Raw genomic sequence first — 17,832 nt, 5'->3', positions numbered from 1 at the left:
TCCGTCGGCACTGCTATTGGAATTCCAGATATTGACTTTAACGGTATCCATAACGTAAAACAACACTCTTCAAATAGGGGGTCTTCTCCATGACGACAGACGGCCCCGGTAGCGTAAGGTACCTACTCCTTTCGTGGCCCGGTACGGAGCTCAAGTTAGTCATTTACATGTTTCTCCCATTCTAATCCGCATTTCTTTTATCCAACCGTCCCTCTCTCCCCACCTAACTAACGAATTCAGATAACCCCTTCTGTCCCCGTTGTTGAGTGTTCTGCTTACGCGTCTCCTCATCCGAAGACAGACGAGCGAGACATCGACGCTGATAATCCTGCAACAGCCACGCCGTCTCACCATCGATCAGTCGTTGTTCCGCCTTGTCCTCCCCCTCCGCAGCAGCGACAACATCAGTAGCAGCGAAGACCTCCTGCAAGAAAGCCGCTGCCTCGGCGTACCGCCGGAAGAAGTACAGCTCTTCTGTGGCGTGCAGCAGCGCTTGGGCTTCTGGTTTCGATAGCTGGGCTCCACTGGATGATGATGATGACGGTGATGGCGAGGTGGGGAGTTGTATTGTTTTGTAGATCTTGGTTGATTGTTAGAACTACTACTTGAGATAAACAGCTATATATGTCTGTCTGATTGAGTGGTCATGGGAGGAGAGCGTTTCTCAGGTGATTGTCATGGAAAAGGGGGGAAGGCGGGAGGGGGAAGAAGGAAAGAAGGGGAGAAGACAAAAGATATACATTGCCGTTCTCAATCTTGGGCCGATAAGTTTGTTTGAGGCGTTGGAAGGTTTCTTCTGAGAGGGCGGTGCGCTCGGCGCGGGTGGGCTGGTGTTCCGTTGTTGTCTTGGTAGCGGCGGTGGTGGAAGGGGCTGCTGCCTCCTCAGGCTCGGAGTCGGACAGGGTAAGGGAGAGGAGGAGATTCGGGTCGAAGCCGTCGCCTGTCTCCATATTATTGAGGATGCCCTTTTTCTGTGAATGTACAGCCAGATGGTGATCGGAGTGAATTGTCGTTTTGGCTGAATGCTGTCACTCTTGTGTTTGGTGATGAGATGCGACTCTCACTAAAGATGGAAATTATGGTGGCCCCTCGTCAAATCCTTAGTAGATGTTGGATAGTTTTGTATCTGGGTGCTCTCTGCAAAACAGATGGAGTTGAGCGAGATAAAGAAATATAGCAGGCCCGAAATATAGTAGCTGGCATTTCCAGACAGCGGAGTCTAAGTTGAGCTAGCGCCGAGACAGCTTTCGGCGCCGTGTGTATTGTGGAGCTCGAAACCGGCGCCGAGCCGTGTCGCCTCCACCTCCGGCATTTCTCCGATCTCCGCAGTAGATACACGCTTACACCTTCCTTCCTTCCCCCCCGTTACCCGTTGCGACCGTTGACCTTCAAATTTAGAGCGAGTCTTGGCCCAGACCAACAGCCATTATTACCTCGTATTAACAGTACGCTGACCGGGTCATAGCCTCGGGGGTTCCGCATCTCGCACGGGTCAAGGGGCATCAACACACCACACCCCTTCCAGGATCCCGCCGATTCGTCCACCAGTGCAGCTTTCTTACCAACCCGAAGGCAAGCCCTCTAGCCGCCATGGATTTAGCACTGGACCGGCTGGTCGGCGAGGCCTGGAGTGGATTTCTCGAGACGCCCAAGAACATGCGGTACTGTAAGTTCACATTATGTTACGATCTGGGTTTATGTGAGGGCTCGCCATCTACAGGCTAGCCACATCGTTGGGCCTTCATCGGCGATGGGACCCATGATACTAATTGCTTGCTTTCTATCCTGCCCTTTCACCTCTCTCAAATACCTTAGCTCTCCCACAACACCAAACTCCCCTTACTAATAGCTAACCCAGTCCCACAGTGATTGCCATAGGCGGCATCCCCGGCTCCGGTATACACACCGCTTTCCCACCCTGCCTCCCTCCTTTCCACCTACTTACATTTCCAGGGAAAACGACCCTCTCCAAGCGGCTCACAGCGGCCCTCAACGCGCGGCACGCCGCTCAGTTTCCGGACCAGCCCCAACCCGTGGCCGCGTTCGTGCCGATGGACGGCTACCACCTCACGCGCGCCCAGCTGGACGCCATGCCGGACCCGGCCACGGCGCACGCGCGGCGCGGGGCCGAGTTCACGTTCGACGGCGAGCGCTTCTACGGCTTAGTCCAGCGTCTGCGGGAGCCGCTTACTGATAAAACGGGAACGGTCTGGGCGCCGTCGTTTGACCACGCCATCAAGGACCCCAAGGAGGATGATATTGCTGTGGAGAGGACGCATCGGATTGTTGTTTTGGAGGGAAATTGTAAGTCTCTTTTTTCCCCTTCTCTCTCTTCTGTTTTATTCTTCTGCTTCCCTCCTTTTCTCCTTTTCCCCTCCCCCCCCTCCCCCCCCCCCCCCCCCCCCCCCCCCCCCCGGCTCTCTCCTTTTCCCTTTTCCTGGTTTCTTTCAACCCCACTTTCTTCTCTTACTACCATTATGATTTCGCGTTTCGTTTCATTTCAATGGAAGATAACTCATATGGATACTCTGATGTTTCGGGCAGACCTACTCCTAAACAAACCCCCTTGGCGCCAGGCCTCCCAACTCGCCTCCCTCAAAATATTCGTGTCTGTCTCCCCCGACCTCGCACGCAAAAGGCTAGTCGCAAGACACCTGGCCGCCGGACTGTGTGCCACGCCAGAGGAGGCAGACCGCCGCGCGGTCGAGAACGACCTCCCCAACGGGGAAGAAATCGTGCGGCTACGGATCGAAGACGTCGATGACGTTGTGGAGAGTCGTGAGGATGGTTCATGGTCTAGTTGAGTTGAGCGGCTTCAATAAGCGAGACCTCACGCCGTCTAGTAAGTACAATCAAGACTTCGAGAGGTCGAGTGAGAAGAAGTTGAGACCGAACCGGTGGGTAATGGTTATGGTACAATGAGGGAAACCAAGGCCTGATGGACGAGTGAGTCAATGAATGATATACGAGACACGACTATAGATCATAAATGGATTTTACCGTAGTCAGGGGTCTGATACTCCTGCTTGTACGAGACGACGGGACAGGTGTAGGGCGGAACTTGATGAATCTGTTCTGATCAAGACAGGACACAAAGGTATCGCATATTGACCTACCCCTGGCAGGTACATGCACTCATGAACCTGGCAGAAATGACACGTGTATGAATTGTGAACGGACCTCGTCCGTCAACTGTGAAGTTGATGCTATCGTACAGTGCGGTATGCCAACCGCGTCATAGCTCGATGAGCTCGTCGTCATGTGTGGTAGTCAGATAGAAGGCATCTTTCCCGGCTGCTGAATATCGCCCCAGAACAGAAACGCCCTCCGCCATGATCCATGGATTCCCGCTATGAAAATTCATTCGCAGGTGACTGCCGCACTCACATCGTATGTAACATATTTCGCGGTACCTCTAGCACACGTTCACAGGTCCTTGTGGGGGGCCTTGCCCTCGTCGACACTAGTTGCGCTCGACGAGCTCTCCATCTTGTCTTCCTCGTCCTCGGGACCCATGCTCTCCTCGAAGACGGGCTCGGGCTCATTGATCTCGAACTTGGTCTTGAGGTTGTCTAAGTTGGTCGACAGGGTGCTGCTGTTGGAGCGGCGACGGGGGTTGGCGAAGTTGAAGTCCTGGTCGATCGCCTCGTCACCGGCGTTGCCCCTGGGGATACAGGTCAGCACTGTTGACTTGGGACATGTCGAGACCGTTTTGACTCGAAGGGCAACATACCAATTGGCCTTGCCGGCACCGTTCTTCTTGGTCTTCTTTGGGTCAGCATCGGGGAAGCCATGCTTGGCGAAGAACTTCGGGATATGCTCCCCGGTGCCGTCGGCCAGGCCCGAGTGGTCCTTGTCGTTGAACTTGTGAGAACGAGTCACTATGGGTAGAAGGGCAACTGGTTAGCTGCTGATGATATCACGCCGGACATAAGACAAGAGATGAGCCGAGCCTTACTCTTGATGAACTGAGATGGATGAGACTGGAGGGGATAGCCGAATGGGTTGTTGCTTGAGTGTTGCCGTTTAGTGACTGCTGGGTAGAGGTCAGCGTCGTACAAGGGATGCGGGGTCGGTTGATATGAAGAGCCAGAGACGGGAGTAATGAGCTGCAAGAAGCAGGGGCTTTCTCACCTTTCACCGATGTCGTTGGTGTCGCAGATGGCTAGAGAAGGGGGATTAACTGCCAGAGGTAATATAGAACAAGTGGTAGGTCGGTTCCTGGCGATGGAATTGGATGGAACAAGTCGATGGAGACAGATAGTTGATCGTTTGTGGCTTCAGTGAGACAACGAGGAAATGGCGACAATGCGGAGGATTGGAGCAGCTGCCTTTAAACCATCGAGCAGCTCATAATGACTCCAATCGCCAGCTCGAGTTCAGCCAGTCACAACCCGAATTGGTCAGGCGAGCGTCTCCAAATGGCAAGAACAAGGGGTGCTGGCGGAACACTGCTCCTGAGCCGCAACCAGTAGGGAGCCAGGCAGGCGTTGAGGGAGTCGCGTGATGAGGTGTGGTATGTATATGGAGTCTGGGCCGATCCCTTACCAAGAGCTCACCATAGTCACCGTGCATCTGTGATCTGCACGAAAACCTGGCCTTAAACCGAACATCTTGACCTCCATTATCAATTTACCCATAGTGGAATTTGCGCATCTTTCTCATACCCAATTGATGCCTATTGAGGGCCATAAATGCAGTGCTGTTGCTGCCCCTTTGTGAGCTTCGCCTCGAGACCGTTCTCGAGTGTTCTTCTCGCAGGAAGCTGCCAAGATGCGTGACATCAACTCAGGCCCCGCACGGCTCCCCATTGTCTCAGGGACTGTTGCTTCCATCCGCCGGACCCCGGCTGTCATTTTGCGGGGTATGCAGTAACCAACGCAGAGCCATCCTTTTACTAGCTAGCGTCGTTTGTCACCCAACCAGCTGGGTCTTGATAGGATCTTCGCCCTTACACTACCCAGACTTATCACTAATAGGCGGATAGTCGGGGAATTGAGAGCCTACCTACCTAGTTGAGGAGTAGTTGCGGTTAGAGCTGTGTGTTCCTTTCCGAAATGTTATTGTGCACTGCCCTGGCAAGGTAGCGCAGGGTAGGTAGCATCAATGAGTCGCAGCTAGCGCCTCTTTTCGCTATGATCAGGCCAGCCCCATCCCGGACGTCTCCGCGGTTGTATCGATATGCACCCGGGGCCATCACGCAACTCCTGCTGGTGTCTGGCTCATGACTCGATCTTATACATACGAAATATGCATGACAGCCAGGAGCGAGATGCATTACACAGTGGTATTGCTCCATCGTCTACCAGGATTTCTGGTTGCTATTCACTTTGGAGACCATGTATAGGTGATCCTGGAAGAACTTGAACACCCAACGGCTGTTGACATCGTGTGACGTTTTGAGAGAGGCCATTGGTCGTGATTCCCAGGCTCCTACCTCTATGGCCAGGAACCGCTTGCATCATGAACATACGCGTCTGTATGGTGTCATTGGCGGCATCAGAAGCCATTCTAGTTTAACAGTTCGTTTATTCCATATATAACTCCGTTGCCAATCTATAGTTGATCTCGTGAGGCAGGCTTTGCTGACTGGGAATGACGTCGGCATCGAAGCGACATCGGCCCGACCCCCAGGGCGAGAAGTGGACAGTGTCCGTTTCGTATTTCATACTCAGGGGTATGCTGAGTCAGCCGGCCCGGAAAAGTTACTTGTAATTGTAAACCTTATCCACATTTCAAACTCCACGGATATCTCAGCCAGCATGATGACATCTCAACCGGAAATTTCAAGGTGGTCTGCAACACCGCTGGGTCCCGCGATTGACTGCTCTCTTTGTATGGCTCTCGGCGCTTGCATTATTATTGCCGACTCGTACTCTTCTCGCATCGTTAGGCTCACTCTGGCTCGTCTGGTTCCACGACTCTTGCGGCCGCATCGATCGCGCAGGGTCCAGTTTGGTGATGGGGTCTTGCCACAACCTCAACGCATGACCTCCTCCACCGAGTCCCAAGTCATCCGCCACTTTCAGACACAATGAGGACCAAAGGGGTTTCAGGAGTGTCTAACAGCCACTGCAAGGCTCCATAGGTTTGATACATTATTAAAGTTCTACGACATCCGATGGGAATCATTATAGACCTTGTTGCGCAGGCAACTCGGCCGGTGGTAGCACTGGTGGCTCGCCATGGTGGTCGTAGACAGGCAGCTCCCATCGGCCGCTTTGTTCATACTGCATCTTCGCCCACACCTCTTGGTCCCACCGGCCTGCCGATGGACACTTGTCTTCCAGGGTGGATGCTTCAGCGGCACCTGCTTCCCGTCGACGAGCGAGGTTGTTCCGCAGCAGGTAGACGACGGCAATGATGCATCCTACCACTAGTGCCAGACCACCTATGGCGCCGCCGATGATCGCCCCCGTGTTACCGGCGTTTTCTCTGCCGCCGCTGCTGGGGCTGCTATTAGAGTCCTCGAAACCGCTGTCGCTACCGTTTTCGGTACTCTTGTAGTTCAACCCGGATGGGCTTGACATCGGAGAGGGCGTTGTGGTCGAAGTTGGCAGGCTCAGCGAGGAGGGGCTGGCTGACGGTCTTGATGATGGTGTCGTCGTGGCCGGTACAGCGATGGGCACGACAAGATAGGTTGCTCGGCCGGCGCTGCGGGCACAGTCGACATAGTCGTAGGTTTGGTCGGGTCCGAAGATGAGGGACGCGGTCGAACAAAAGACGGCGTTGAGTTGTTGTCCGCCTCGGGGCTGGCGTGTGGAGGTGCGTGTTAACGACAGTGTTCTTCATGTTGACACTTTAGGGGTTAGTGAGGCGTACCAAGTCCAGGTCTTCACGTTAGGGTTGTTCTTCAGGCTCGCGCGACCGCAGCCTGTCCGACACGGGCCAGCGTCGAAGCAGAAGCCGCCCAGGCCGCAGTCGGTGGCGGCGATGACGGTTGTTGGGAAAACCCCCAGATGCCGTGAAGCGTGTCAACGCGGCAGTTGAACCCGTCGGGCGCCACCCACGACTTTGCCGGGTCACCGTCACGGAAACCGCACGTAGACAGCGCTGTGATGGCCTCCCGGCCTTCGAGATAGCGTGGGAAGGCGGTGCTTGCTGGGTTGGGCAGTGACGATGTGACAAGCGCGCTGCGTCCGAGCACGACAAAAGGGCCGCGAGGCGCATCTTCTTTTGGATGCTGATCTAAATGAATGGCGCGAAAAGAACGGAAAGAAAAGCACTTGCATTACCTCCTACACACATGTGCCTTATATATAGTGAGGTACTGTCACCGGTCGATTTATCCCCCTGGGAATGCTGGCTCATCATACCCGCCAGCTCATAAGACTTGATACTCCCCGTCTATAGCTCTTACCCTAACCGCCCGGTTGCCGGTCAAATTTCAAACGTCGTCGGCGGTCTGTTGGTGTCGTTCACAGGGTGGTTCTTCACTTTGGGAGGCACGGCGGCCGCATCAGCAACCGGCGCCAACGGTAGCGATGCTATTGGCTCAGCGGTCCCGACAGTTCGGCTCGGCGGCTATTCCCCCCGTTTTCCTCCCTATATAGCAAATTATTCAGTCACTTAGCCTAGCGTTGCATTGACCAAGCGCTGAGTTCTCTCTTTTTCTTCGTCTTGAGGTTCTGTTCCCTTCCAAACTAGATCTTATCAGTCAATCCACGTCTTGGCCTTGGACTCGGCAATGGTGAGGTTTACACCACGTGCTTCCGATCCTTGGGCACATGGATGAACGATGCCTCGCCGGAAGCCTCTTATATACGCCCAGGTTGCTGTCATCGTTCTAATTGCGCTGGCGCTGTACATACATAGCGATGCAGGGGCTGCAGTCGGTTGGCGGTCGGGGGTCGACGGTTTCGCTGATGTGCCTGCGAACGGTATATCCTCACACTGCTTTTGATTGACCCGAACCCTTCTAACGTAATGCACCACAGCGACACTATCGCGGGCAGAACTGAAAGGGTATGTCAAGGCGATACTTGACCCCGACGACACGGCGCTACCGCGGCTTGAGTGCCCGCGCGCAGACATCTCGCGTTACGAGTACCTCCGGGTAACGGGCTCGGCATCGACGCGGACGCCCTACTTCTTCGCGCTCGACCTGCGCAACTGCGTCGGCCTGTTGCCGCGGCTTCTCGGCAGCGTCGTGGAGGCGATGCGCTTCCTCGGCCCCGAGCACTGTGCGCTGTCGATAGTGGAGGGAAACTCGGTCGACGGCACCGGCGACGTCCTTGCGGCGCTACGCCCACGGCTGGCCGCTCTCGGCGTGCGCACGCACCTGGTGCTGGGTAACGAGATCGATCCGCTCGCGGAGGGCACCCAGCGCTTCGCGGCGCTGGCCGAGCTGCGCAACCTGGCGCTGGCGCCGCTGCGGGCCGAGCCGGAGCGCTATCTGGGCACTGGCGACCGGGACGACGAGTCAACTGTGATCTTCATCAATGACGTCGCCATCTGCCCCGACGACATCCTCGAGCTCGTGCACCAACGCCGCCGCCAGCGCGCCGACGTCGCATGCGCGATGGACTGGATCGGTGACGATCCCCCCGTCTTCTACGACTCGTATGTCGCCCGCGCTATCAATGGCGACACCTTCTTCGAGATCCCGGCCGGTGGCAGCTGGGCACGGGCAACCGACCTCTTCTGGAACGAGCCTGTCGCTCGCGCGCGCTTCGCCGCCCACCGCCCCTTCCAAGTGTTCGCCTGCTGGAACGGGGCCGTCGCCTTTACCGCGCGGCCTGTTGCAGAGGGCGCAGTCGTCTTCCGCGGCTCGCGGGCCGACCGCGGAGAGTGCCATCACGGCGAGCCGCAGCTGTTCTGCAAGGACATGTGGGCCGCCGGGCGTGGTCGCGTCATGGTTGTGTCCTCGATCAATCTCGAATACTCGGACGCAGCGGGGCGCGCTATCAAGGCCGCTAAGGGCTTCACGTCACAGTGGGTTGCCGCGGAACAGTCCGGCGGCGACGGCGGCGACGACGGGGCCCTTATAGACTGGCAACCGCCTCCTGAACAGGTCAAGTGCATGCCGACTTTCCAGGACCAAAGTTGGCGACCCTGGAACGAGACGTTGGATTTGTGATACCACGGATATGGTGAAACTGTTACACTCTGTACAGCGCGAAATATGGTCTTAGACGGATAATGACCAGCCATGAACAACGATCTCGGTGCCTGATTCCATTTCCAGATTCTTGTAGGACAATTCTCATGGGTGGTTTATAGAGATTCATAAGACACTACCTCCCAGCTGTTCTAGTAACAGTGCGAAGTTGCCTTGTTTACCCCGAGTCCCTTCAGTTATTCGCTCAATCGCTTTACCCTATATATTGACACCCTTTTAGTCCTCTCTGCTTTCATATTTGTTCTCCCCTTGCCCCTCCGTAATGATCAGAAATCTCCCAACGTTCAAGCAGCAGCATAACCGAACCTCTTACACGGAGGAATACAGACGACTATTCCGTACATGGAATAAGATATATAGTCGCGACCGATATCGGCCCCTCTCTGGTATTATACAGAATACGTACAGTACGTATTGTACATACCAGCGTTACCTCGTTACGCCCCGATCGTAATACCCAGAGCTGGACAGTTCACCACACGACAGCCGGTTTACCTTTCAAGACCAGATCCGGCATGTAACATGGTCTTGGCTTTGCACAAGTCCTCTTACCTCCCGCTCTTTCCTTTGGGAAACGCTTTATATGTACCGAGTTTCAGCGGATATGAGTACTAGTACCTGATGCCGCACCTTTCACTGGAGCTGCAGGTGGTCCGATACCGTATCGCGGGGCGTGATTACATGGTTTGTGGCGAATCTTTCTCCGTTTGCAGCATGGTGCGTACCTAGGTAACTACTGGTATCGATTGTGGCAATGCTTGGCAATGCTTGGTAATTGAGCAACTCCACGGAAATTCTCGCCATGATTTAGCAATCTTATCAACCCCTCCATAAGCCAAGGGTCCTCCTACCTACTAATCGGGCTGCCACATACAAATCTCAACGAACACCTCACTCGACACCATTCACGTTCCCGTCTTTGCGTAAACCGACCGGCGGCATTCCTCTTATTCTCATCCCACCCACTCATTTCGCCGCGTCTGCAAGATGTCTCCGAGTCTCGAGATGGATCTAACCCCCGATTTCGACCCCGCCAACCGCGCGGGGGCCGGCGCCGGCGCCCCTCCATCCACAAAAACCGCCACAACAAATGACACCTCTTCTTCTTCATCATCATCATCCAGAACCCTCCTCCTCGCGCCACCCTCGCTTGCGTCCCGCCAGGACCGCATCGGCGCGCTCTTCGCCACCCACCCGCGCGCCACCACCGACCTGCAGATGCTGGACCGCCTCGCCGCGGGGCTGGTGACGCTCCCCGCCGCGACATACGACCTCGTGCTCGTGCTGACCGACCCGGACGGCTCGCGCCGTGCCGAGGCCTTTGCGCTCCTGCGCGACCGAGCCGTCTGGGCGCGCTTGGTGCCTGCGCTCAAGGCGGGCGGGACGCTGCGGAGCGAGGACGGGAGTCTCGCGCCGGGCCCGGATGCGGGTGCGGAAGCGAGGGAGGCGGTTCTGGCTGGGTTGGTTGCGGCTGGGGGGGACGGTGTGGATGGGTTCACGAAGCCGGAGTATGAGGAGGAGGTGGTGGTGCCGTTGCGGTTTGGGTTGAGCAAGACGAACGGGAAGAGTACAAATGGTGGGGAGGAGGCGACGCAGAAGCAGAATGGGACGAACGGGGAGGCGAAGGCTGCGGCGCCGGCGGGGGTTGGGTTTGTTGATTTCAGCGACGAACTGGATCTAGATGTGGATCTGGACGCGGAGGATGACGACGATGTTATTGACGAAGATACCCTGTTGACGGAGGAGGACCTGCGGAGGCCGATCCAGCAGCCGCCGGAGTGCCAGCCGCAGCCGGGCAAGAAGAGGAGGGCGTGCAAGGATTGGTAGGTTCTCTGCCCGTAAAAGACTCGCCAAAACAAAACTAACAATTCCCAGCACATGCGGCCTGGCGGCGAGGATGGAGGCCGAGGACAAAGCGCGACGTGCCAAGGCTGACAAGGAGCTGAACACACTGAAGCTCAAGTCCGAGGATTTGAACGAGTTAGACTTCACCGTCCCCGGCAAGACCGGCTCCTGCGGCAGCTGTTACCTGGGCGACGCGTTCAGATGTTCTGACTGTCCCTACATCGGTCTTCCCGCATTCGTATGTACCTCGCTGACGTCCCCTGATGTATCAAGAATGAATGCTAACGAGTTAAACAGAAACCTGGTGAGGAGGTCAAGATTCTGAACAACACTGTTCAATTGTAAAGGTGGCGGGCTTAGGAGCATAGCATGAGAATAAGGAATACCACAACCATTTGGCAAGCTTCGGCGGACGAATGCGGATAGTGCGAAGGATTTCTGGCCGTACGATGAGAGGCACCACGTGGTTAGTTCTATCACTGCCGTCTCTGCAGAAGGATACGGTACTGGGTTCGATGACCAAACGAGTACTCAACAGTAAGAAGAAACCCTGCCCTTAAAATTGTGAATGAGCTGGTGAAATAGAAGGACCCTTGGCAACGTCTGGGTAATGACACACTTGTTGATGATCTGTTGTGCGATAATGGCTTATTCTAGTCCTGTGTTGTGAAGCGCTGTGGAGGCAAATACATGTCTCTGTTAAACTTGGATGTATCTCGCACTTCGAAGCACAGCGTCTCCATGTCATTGTTTTTGATTTGTAACCCATAAACCAGCTCAAGGCTGGTCATCTACAGAATCCCAACCATTCCGTTCATACACCCCGCCAGCAACTCCCAAGCTCGCCGAAGCCCATTTCATCACCCAAACTCCGTACATGTATGGGTATCTTTTAGTACACATCAACCCTCACCCGACCCTTTGGGCATCTCACGCGCTCGGTGCAAGTAGCTGTTTGAGCACTCTTGGTGGACCCCCATCCATCATCCGGCGTTGGGGGCTCCGTTCAGGAAGAAGTCTAGCTCGTTGCCGGGACCCATGAACGACTCGTTCTCAGCCAGCTGCTCCAGTAAGCTGAGGAATGGGTCTTTTTCTTCTCCCGAGCCTGTCGTAGCGGCACTCTCGTTCGGACTCGTGTCGTTCGGAGCGGCGCCCAACCCGTTGCTCGGTCTGTTATCTCTCTCCTCGTCGCCGTGCCAGGCGGTGGGCGTCGCAAATGCGTTGGTTGGCAACTCGCCAAACATGGGGTCAAACCCTTGCGGTCCTGCACTTGCGCCGGGCGTTGAGCCAGAAATCTGATTGAAGTTGAAGGATGCGCTGAACGAGCTGCTGTCCATGCCGCCGAAACCTGGAGGGATATCACTTGGTTGATTGTCCGGATTGCCGTTGCCAAGAGAGAAGCCAGTCAAACCATTCGCAGCATTGCTATTGTTCCCGGCCACCGGGCCATGCGACAAGCTCATATGTCGAGTTTGTTGCGGGACCCCTAGAGGCGAAGTCAAGGAGGCAGGCGTGTGAAGGACCCCCGGTGATGACTGCGGCGGTAAGGATGCTGGCGAGAACAGCGGACGATGCGCGGTTGATGGCGCGGATAACGACGGAGTGGCTGGCGGGTTCAAGGCGGTTTTCAAGGAGAGGAGGGTCTTGAGCTCTGGCCTGGGGCGCCCCGAGGGAGCCGTGTTCTTCCTCTTGAGGTTCGGCCGAGATGTCCCAGGCTCGGTGGCGTTGAGACGCGGTGCATAGAGACCCTGGCCCGGATACGTGTCTGCCGTGAAATCGACTACCACATCGGCGAGGCTCAGGTTTGCCGCATCAAAACTGAAACTCTGCCCTCCGGGTCCACCAATGTTCGAGTACCGGTCGAAGAAGTCCTCTAGCTGGAATACCGGAGAGTACCGCATTGGGCTTTGCGCGAGGCTCTTGACGAGCTCCGAGTGTGCGTTGTAGATGCCCTGAAGAGTCTCCCGCTGGTGCTGGACGCTCGCCCAGGAATACCGAAGCTCGCTCAGTTGCTGCATCTCCCTCGACAAGAAATCGGTCGACGAGCTGAAGACGTTGACCTCGCCAGCATTTCCGATCCTGCTGTAATGCGTCCCGTGGATGTGTACCGTGCCGGCAGTGCAGATGCAGTAACCCACGAACGCTGGCCACTCGACCGATGCTGTTTGCCTGCCGAGTTCCACCAGCTCGGCGATAGCATTTGCGTGCAGGAAGCACATATTGGTGGCCTCAATTTGCCACGACTGGTGCTGCCCCGATCCTGCCAGCTCCGCCAAGTCGATGGGGAGAAAAGGACGATACACGAGGCAGTGAATAAGGTGATAGATCAGCTTGCTGAGCACGAGAACCGTAGAATCCGGCCGACCAAACAGCGACTCTACGCTGGAGAACACATCTTCCGTCCCCGATGCCCAGACATCCAGGTCCTGGCGGATCTTCGACAGGTTCGACAGCGAGTGCCACGGGAAGTGGGAGTCGCCCTTGACGCCCCCGGCCGCCAAGTACTGATTCGTGGTGCCGAGGATGCGGCAGATATCGATCAACATCCCGCTGCTGCCCTGGGGTTTCTTCCCGCCGCCTTGCAGGTGCTGCAAGTTCGTGTAGCTCTGAAAGAAGTCCCCTTCAATGGGTAGCGAGCCGGGTGTCGGAAACCAGCAAGGCAGGCGTAGGAGAATGGCCCTATCGGAGATGAGGGAAGGACGCTTCGACCCGCATGCCAGGAATCGGTCAAGCAGGTAGCAAGTCCAGAACAATCTCCGGCGAGTCTCTCGTTCAATCTGAGTAACGCGGGCATTGAAGTCCATTTCCCTGTGCAGTTCCAGGGCCATGGCCATGCCGACAGCATTGGCTAGCCACGACAGTCAGCTGGCAAGCTTCGAGGGCGGGAGGAGAAACGGAAGCCATACTCAGCAACATGTATGCTTTCTTGCCCTTCCCGGACGCTGTGAAAGCGGTTACGAGGAGGACCAAGGTTTGCAAGGCGTCCACAGACGGTTCGTCTGTGTCAATTCCCTGCCTCGCCTTTGCGGCATATTCTTCGCTGAGTTTTACGGCAGCTTGATACCCGCTCGGATGAGGCGCATACCTTACCAGTTTAGCAAAGAGGTTACCAGCAACATGAGGTGGGCGCTTACCTTGCCGCTACTGCGTAGATAGCATGAACCAAGTAGGTTGGTACTTGGTTGAGCTGGAGGCGCTGTCGTAAAGTGGACTCATCGAAGATGTGGAAAGGCTTGTCGTGAAAGCGGGTGAAGTAGATATCGAGCAAGATATCAGGATGAACCCCGGCAGGCAATTCACTGCGACGAGTCAGACGACACAGCCCTGGCGAAACGCGAAACATGAACCTCTCACCTTGGCGGGCTAGGGGAGAGGAGCATAGCTGAATCTTGGGATGCTTGAGAGGGATCAACATTTGCTCCAGCTGTCCCGTTGGATGTTTGTTGAGTGGAACTTGACACCTCAGAGCCTTTGTCCACGGCGTTCTCAGAGCTTGAGGTGTCAGATTCTGCCTTCTTGTCCTTCAATCGGGCTTCGAGCCCATCGACCCTCTTCAACAACGCTTCCAATACGTCCGTTTTCGGCCCCCTTTTCTTCGGAACAGCATCTGTAACATTGCGTGAGAAATCAGATCGTGAAAGGAGGCTAGGCATCGGAGCTTAGCTGCGCTTGGAAAAGGATTTACCATATATACAGGGACACTGGAAGACTTGGCATGCCTCGCAGGCGGGACGAAGCCGGTTGCACTTGATCTGGATTTCCAAGACTGCATTAGCTTATAAAGGTTCTACAGCAGTGGGTGTGAAGGTGAGTGAACTGCTCAGCAATCGAGTGGCATACCTTGCGCTTCCGACATGACTTGCAATTCATCGATTCCCGTGGTTCGTTGCTCAGACGACGAGTGGGGAGCCTCTCGATGCTGACTTGCGGTCGTGGCACTGGTGTTAGCGGCATACGGGGCAGCGTTGACACCGCCCCTGGATCGAAAGGCTGAGCCATGGTGTCTATCAAGATCGCGAGGGTAGGCTGCGTGAACCCGGCGACGGATTGTGTCTAGAAAGCTTGTAGACTTCGCAGTCACCGAATTTTTCTGGGCATGACTCTATTGGACGAAACGTCTAGGACACAGCGCGAGGCAGTTCTTCGCCAAAGAATAGCGTAGACTCGTATGAGTTGTTGGCAGACACTCGATCCCGCCGAGTTCGGCTCAAGCGAGCCCCTAGTCCCGAAATGCTGTCTTGTTGCAGGCCGCTTGCTCGTTTTCCAGATGCCCCGTTGGTGCGGACTAAACTGTAAGGGCCGTGTTCCCCAGACTCATCTATCATTCATCATCGTGTTCAAATCGCGCGAGGGTGCCTTCCGTCCCGGAGATTCTAGCGGAGGGTTAGCCGGCACCGGAAACCAGTGAGCTTGCCAGCCCGGATGGGTCCTGCAGGAAGCCGGGGCGGAGCTGGACGTCGACACAGTTTGTGTCTAGAGGCAACAGTCGACGAACCCGTACTGCGATGGCAGAGCAAGAAAAGGTATTGTAGTTCAGAAAGACGCGGCATCGGCTAAGCAGCCGGAAGTGAAAGGGGCAGGCGCTTCTTTTGGGGACAACGGGTTCTGGCCCTGCCCTGGGATTTAAACGGGGAATCCCTCCGTCGCATTCATCCACCGTGGACCGGGGTCGGCAGGTTCAGGTCACGGGGATCCATCTAGCCACGGCACCCATTGACAGCTTCACTGTATGTATGCACATACCATCAACTGTGCCTGATGGCAACTTGACACGGGGGTTGAGGACGATTCGTAACGAGCACGTCGACCGGGAAAGTGTGAATGAAAGATGAAAGGTCAATTGCTTGGGTAGGATTGAGGTCGCGAGACACCGAGGTCTATTGGTCGCTCCACCTTACCATGTCGAGGACCCCAAAGCTTCGGGATCAACGAGACGGAATGTGCACCTCATGCTGTTTGTGTCAGGGCAAGTTGAAATTGACGGGGGCACAATTGAAAGACAAGCCAGTGTGCCCGTCCATCCTCGTAGGTAGAATTGTACGATCCGGAGCGTTAACTCTTCCAGAACAATTGGCCGGTGCAATGCCGTCCCGAGAAGCACTGAAGAACCGACGAGGATCGTGGATCGTGCGGGGATGGGGTGGAAGCGTGGAAGTGTGGGGTTAGCGCTGAGGAGGTATGGAGTCTCGGTGTCACCCGAGCTCCACTCACCTGCGGCTTTGGGTAAGGCCATCCGCTGCAGTTCCCTGAATTCGACTAGGACCGGACCGGACAGAAGCGAGCTTTCAATGGAAGTCAACACCTTGAGCAACACGCGAACGTGAAATGCCAGAATCAGTGACCTGCCTCGAGCCTGAAAGCCTGAAAGCCTGTGTGGTATAGAGCGTGCATTTGATTATGCACGCTTCGAAATGGCCGTATCGGTGCCCATCGAAACCGGGACGGACTCTGGCTGTCATTCACATTCGCATCCATCCTCTGCATCGGGTCATTCGATGAATTACTACCGCTCTGATGAAGGCGCGTTTAAGTTCAAGTTGCCTTCCTTGGCGCCGGCAGGCACTTGAGTGCAGGTTGAGTGCCGGGCCTCGGAGATCCACCCTTCCAGGACCAAGCGATGCTGCAAGCACCACGACCCGAATGGAACCATCGCTCCCAGGACAAGCTCTTTGCTCCGAGTCCCCTCAGACTGAATAGTAGCAAGTCCTGAATATACTTCGTACACCCATCGATTCACCTCGTCCCGACGTCTCCGAAAGTGCATTGCATGCGGGTGCAGGATGACCGAGCATAGCTCTGCTTGCTCCTACTGTTCGCGCTTGCGAATTATCTGCAAGACCTGATGGCTGATGTGGCCGCTGCTCGGGGGTTCAAGTCACTGTCACGTCTATCTACAAAATGGTCTAAGGAAGCCAATCGGTTGCCACATTCCCTGTTTGCCGCTCCAATGACGAATGGTTCCTCGCGACACAACGGGCCCGGCCTGCACGGACTGGTTCAATCTCAAGGCTGTTGCCGGTACTCCGTAATGGCCATGCTCTGTCCCAAGTCCAATCGGGCTGCCCCATATGGCGGACTGGATATGATCTTAGATGGGGACTACTGAATCACCGTCCCAGCTATGTCGTTATGGCAGTCCCGTAGCAGCATTTGGACTCAGCGATATGATGGAGGGCTTCTCTACGTCTAGCAATGCCACTCACCCACTACGCGCCGTACCAGGTCATCCAGTCGTGGTATAAGGACCGAGCCTCGGCCGAGAATGTTCCTCAACCGACGGCCGAAGCAGCAGCGAAGCTGTCGTTCGTGTGTCGCTGCAGACGGGGGGACGACCCCCCCCCCGAACGGAGCTCTCGAAGTATCCCTATTCACTTAAGCACCAACAAAACGGCTTCTGCACCCCGCAAATCTCGGTGTCCAGGGGCAAGCCCCTGGACGTACCCGCCACTGATGAGCGTCGCATCCGCGGATGCTCGACTCCGTGTTCGAATGTCTTGTCGCCTTGCCGGTCCCCTTTAACTACATCTGGATCAAAAGCCGATCAAAGAACTTGAGCTTCCGGGCTCTCAACAGGGGAAGTGTCGCGCTCAGTTACACCACCTCGCATCGCGAGTCTGTTGCAGGGGACTATCAGGGTCACTCCCGTGAGGCGGTTACTATGTAAACTCCGGCAATCTGGATCCGATTACTGCGTCTGCCTATCTGATTAGGGCCCCCTCCAGGGGTTAGGCTACTGCCACGCGAATTCACCCCACAAAGGGCTGAAACGAGTCCTGGATGCCGCTTCGTCGAAGTCCGAGCCCTGACATCGCCGGTCGTTCAACGACTTCCAAAGCTCGACCTGGGCTGGAGTTCCTTGAAAGGAG

The 17,832-nt window shown here is 55.8% G+C and overlaps 7 protein-coding genes across 7 annotated transcripts; 3 read left to right on the top strand and 4 right to left on the bottom strand.

The window, feature by feature from the left end:
* Nucleotides 1–3: 3 nt before the first annotated feature.
* B0T15DRAFT_523110 (uncharacterized protein) lies at nucleotides 4–1,224 on the bottom strand. The gene is made up of 2 exons (XM_062868668.1): nucleotides 741–1,224; nucleotides 4–580 (listed from the first exon to the last, which is right to left on the bottom strand). The coding sequence occupies exons 1-2, from the start codon at nucleotides 948–950 to the stop codon at nucleotides 224–226; spliced, it is 567 nt and encodes a 188-aa protein (XP_062723732.1). The 5' UTR covers nucleotides 951–1,224; the 3' UTR covers nucleotides 4–223.
* Nucleotides 1,225–1,314: 90 nt separating this feature from the next.
* Nucleotides 1,315–3,144, top strand: B0T15DRAFT_572218 (P-loop containing nucleoside triphosphate hydrolase protein). Its single transcript, XM_062870886.1, has 4 exons — nucleotides 1,315–1,666; nucleotides 1,867–1,896; nucleotides 1,954–2,304; nucleotides 2,545–3,144. The coding sequence occupies exons 1-4, from the start codon at nucleotides 1,591–1,593 to the stop codon at nucleotides 2,802–2,804; spliced, it is 717 nt and encodes a 238-aa protein (XP_062723731.1). The 5' UTR covers nucleotides 1,315–1,590; the 3' UTR covers nucleotides 2,805–3,144.
* Nucleotides 3,145–3,426: 282 nt separating this feature from the next.
* Nucleotides 3,427–4,575, bottom strand: B0T15DRAFT_508471 (uncharacterized protein; the record flags this gene model as incomplete). The annotated part of the gene is made up of 5 exons (XM_062867723.1): nucleotides 3,427–3,664; nucleotides 3,734–3,881; nucleotides 3,959–4,011; nucleotides 4,135–4,183; nucleotides 4,560–4,575. The coding sequence occupies 5 exons, from the start codon at nucleotides 4,573–4,575 to the stop codon at nucleotides 3,427–3,429; spliced, it is 504 nt and encodes a 167-aa protein (XP_062723730.1).
* A 1,564-nt stretch (nucleotides 4,576–6,139) lies between these two features.
* On the bottom strand, nucleotides 6,140–7,436 carry B0T15DRAFT_499842 (uncharacterized protein; the record flags this gene model as incomplete). The annotated part of the gene is made up of 3 exons (XM_062867354.1): nucleotides 7,272–7,436; nucleotides 6,869–7,188; nucleotides 6,140–6,752 (listed from the first exon to the last, which is right to left on the bottom strand). Coding segments are annotated over exons 1-3 (975 nt in total), but the record flags the coding sequence as incomplete, so codon positions are not given.
* A 210-nt stretch (nucleotides 7,437–7,646) lies between these two features.
* Nucleotides 7,647–9,231, top strand: B0T15DRAFT_91215 (glycosyltransferase family 69 protein). Its single transcript, XM_062871444.1, has 2 exons — nucleotides 7,647–7,880; nucleotides 7,938–9,231. The coding sequence occupies exons 1-2, from the start codon at nucleotides 7,739–7,741 to the stop codon at nucleotides 9,077–9,079; spliced, it is 1,284 nt and encodes a 427-aa protein (XP_062723728.1). The 5' UTR covers nucleotides 7,647–7,738; the 3' UTR covers nucleotides 9,080–9,231.
* Nucleotides 9,232–9,862: 631 nt separating this feature from the next.
* Nucleotides 9,863–11,650, top strand: B0T15DRAFT_523098 (cytokine-induced anti-apoptosis inhibitor 1, Fe-S biogenesis-domain-containing protein). Its single transcript, XM_062868667.1, has 3 exons — nucleotides 9,863–10,944; nucleotides 10,997–11,204; nucleotides 11,264–11,650. The coding sequence occupies exons 1-3, from the start codon at nucleotides 10,109–10,111 to the stop codon at nucleotides 11,309–11,311; spliced, it is 1,092 nt and encodes a 363-aa protein (XP_062723727.1). The 5' UTR covers nucleotides 9,863–10,108; the 3' UTR covers nucleotides 11,312–11,650.
* Nucleotides 11,476–15,227, bottom strand: B0T15DRAFT_91115 (fungal-specific transcription factor domain-containing protein). Its single transcript, XM_062871443.1, has 6 exons — nucleotides 14,807–15,227; nucleotides 14,652–14,718; nucleotides 14,321–14,573; nucleotides 14,101–14,265; nucleotides 13,873–14,051; nucleotides 11,476–13,814 (listed from the first exon to the last, which is right to left on the bottom strand). Exons 1-6 carry the CDS (start codon nucleotides 14,963–14,965, stop codon nucleotides 11,950–11,952), a joined length of 2,688 nt encoding a protein of 895 aa, XP_062723726.1. The 5' UTR covers nucleotides 14,966–15,227; the 3' UTR covers nucleotides 11,476–11,949.
* Nucleotides 15,228–17,832: the final 2,605 nt, after the last annotated feature.

This window comes from Chaetomium strumarium, assembly GCF_033439665.1.
Source record: "Chaetomium strumarium strain CBS 333.67 chromosome Unknown B0T15scaffold_2, whole genome shotgun sequence".
Lineage (NCBI taxonomy): Eukaryota > Fungi > Ascomycota > Sordariomycetes > Sordariales > Chaetomiaceae > Chaetomium > Chaetomium strumarium.
Note: the sequence above shows the minus strand (reverse complement) of the source record. Positions and strands in the feature narration are given on the sequence as shown.

Bases quoted from the DNA above. Each gene is read 5' to 3' on its own strand.
- B0T15DRAFT_523110 (XM_062868668.1), bottom strand. From the start codon at position 950: ATGGAGACAGGCGACGGCTTCGACCCGAATCTCCTCCTCTCCCTTACC. The intron at 581-740 runs GTATATCTTTTG...CAATCAACCAAG, and splicing joins CCAAGATTGAGAACGGCAAT to ATCTACAAAACAATACAACT.
- B0T15DRAFT_91215 (XM_062871444.1), top strand. From the start codon at position 7,739: ATGCCTCGCCGGAAGCCTCTTATATACGCCCAGGTTGCTGTCATCGTT. The intron at 7,881-7,937 runs GTATATCCTCAC...AATGCACCACAG, and splicing joins CGCTGATGTGCCTGCGAACG to CGACACTATCGCGGGCAGAA.
- B0T15DRAFT_91115 (XM_062871443.1), bottom strand. From the start codon at position 14,965: ATGGCTCAGCCTTTCGATCCAGGGGCGGTGTCAACGCTGCCCCGTATG. The intron at 14,266-14,320 runs GTGAGAGGTTCA...GACTCGTCGCAG, and splicing joins CTCTCCCCTAGCCCGCCAAG to TGAATTGCCTGCCGGGGTTC. The intron at 13,815-13,872 runs GTATGGCTTCCG...TGTCGTGGCTAG, and splicing joins GAAAGCATACATGTTGCTGA to CCAATGCTGTCGGCATGGCC.
- B0T15DRAFT_572218 (XM_062870886.1), top strand. From the start codon at position 1,591: ATGGATTTAGCACTGGACCGGCTGGTCGGCGAGGCCTGGAGTGGATTT. The intron at 1,897-1,953 runs GTATACACACCG...TTACATTTCCAG, and splicing joins AGGCGGCATCCCCGGCTCCG to GGAAAACGACCCTCTCCAAG. The intron at 2,305-2,544 runs GTAAGTCTCTTT...TGTTTCGGGCAG, and splicing joins TGTTGTTTTGGAGGGAAATT to ACCTACTCCTAAACAAACCC.
- B0T15DRAFT_523098 (XM_062868667.1), top strand. From the start codon at position 10,109: ATGTCTCCGAGTCTCGAGATGGATCTAACCCCCGATTTCGACCCCGCC. The intron at 10,945-10,996 runs GTAGGTTCTCTG...AACAATTCCCAG, and splicing joins AGGAGGGCGTGCAAGGATTG to CACATGCGGCCTGGCGGCGA. The intron at 11,205-11,263 runs GTATGTACCTCG...CGAGTTAAACAG, and splicing joins ACATCGGTCTTCCCGCATTC to AAACCTGGTGAGGAGGTCAA.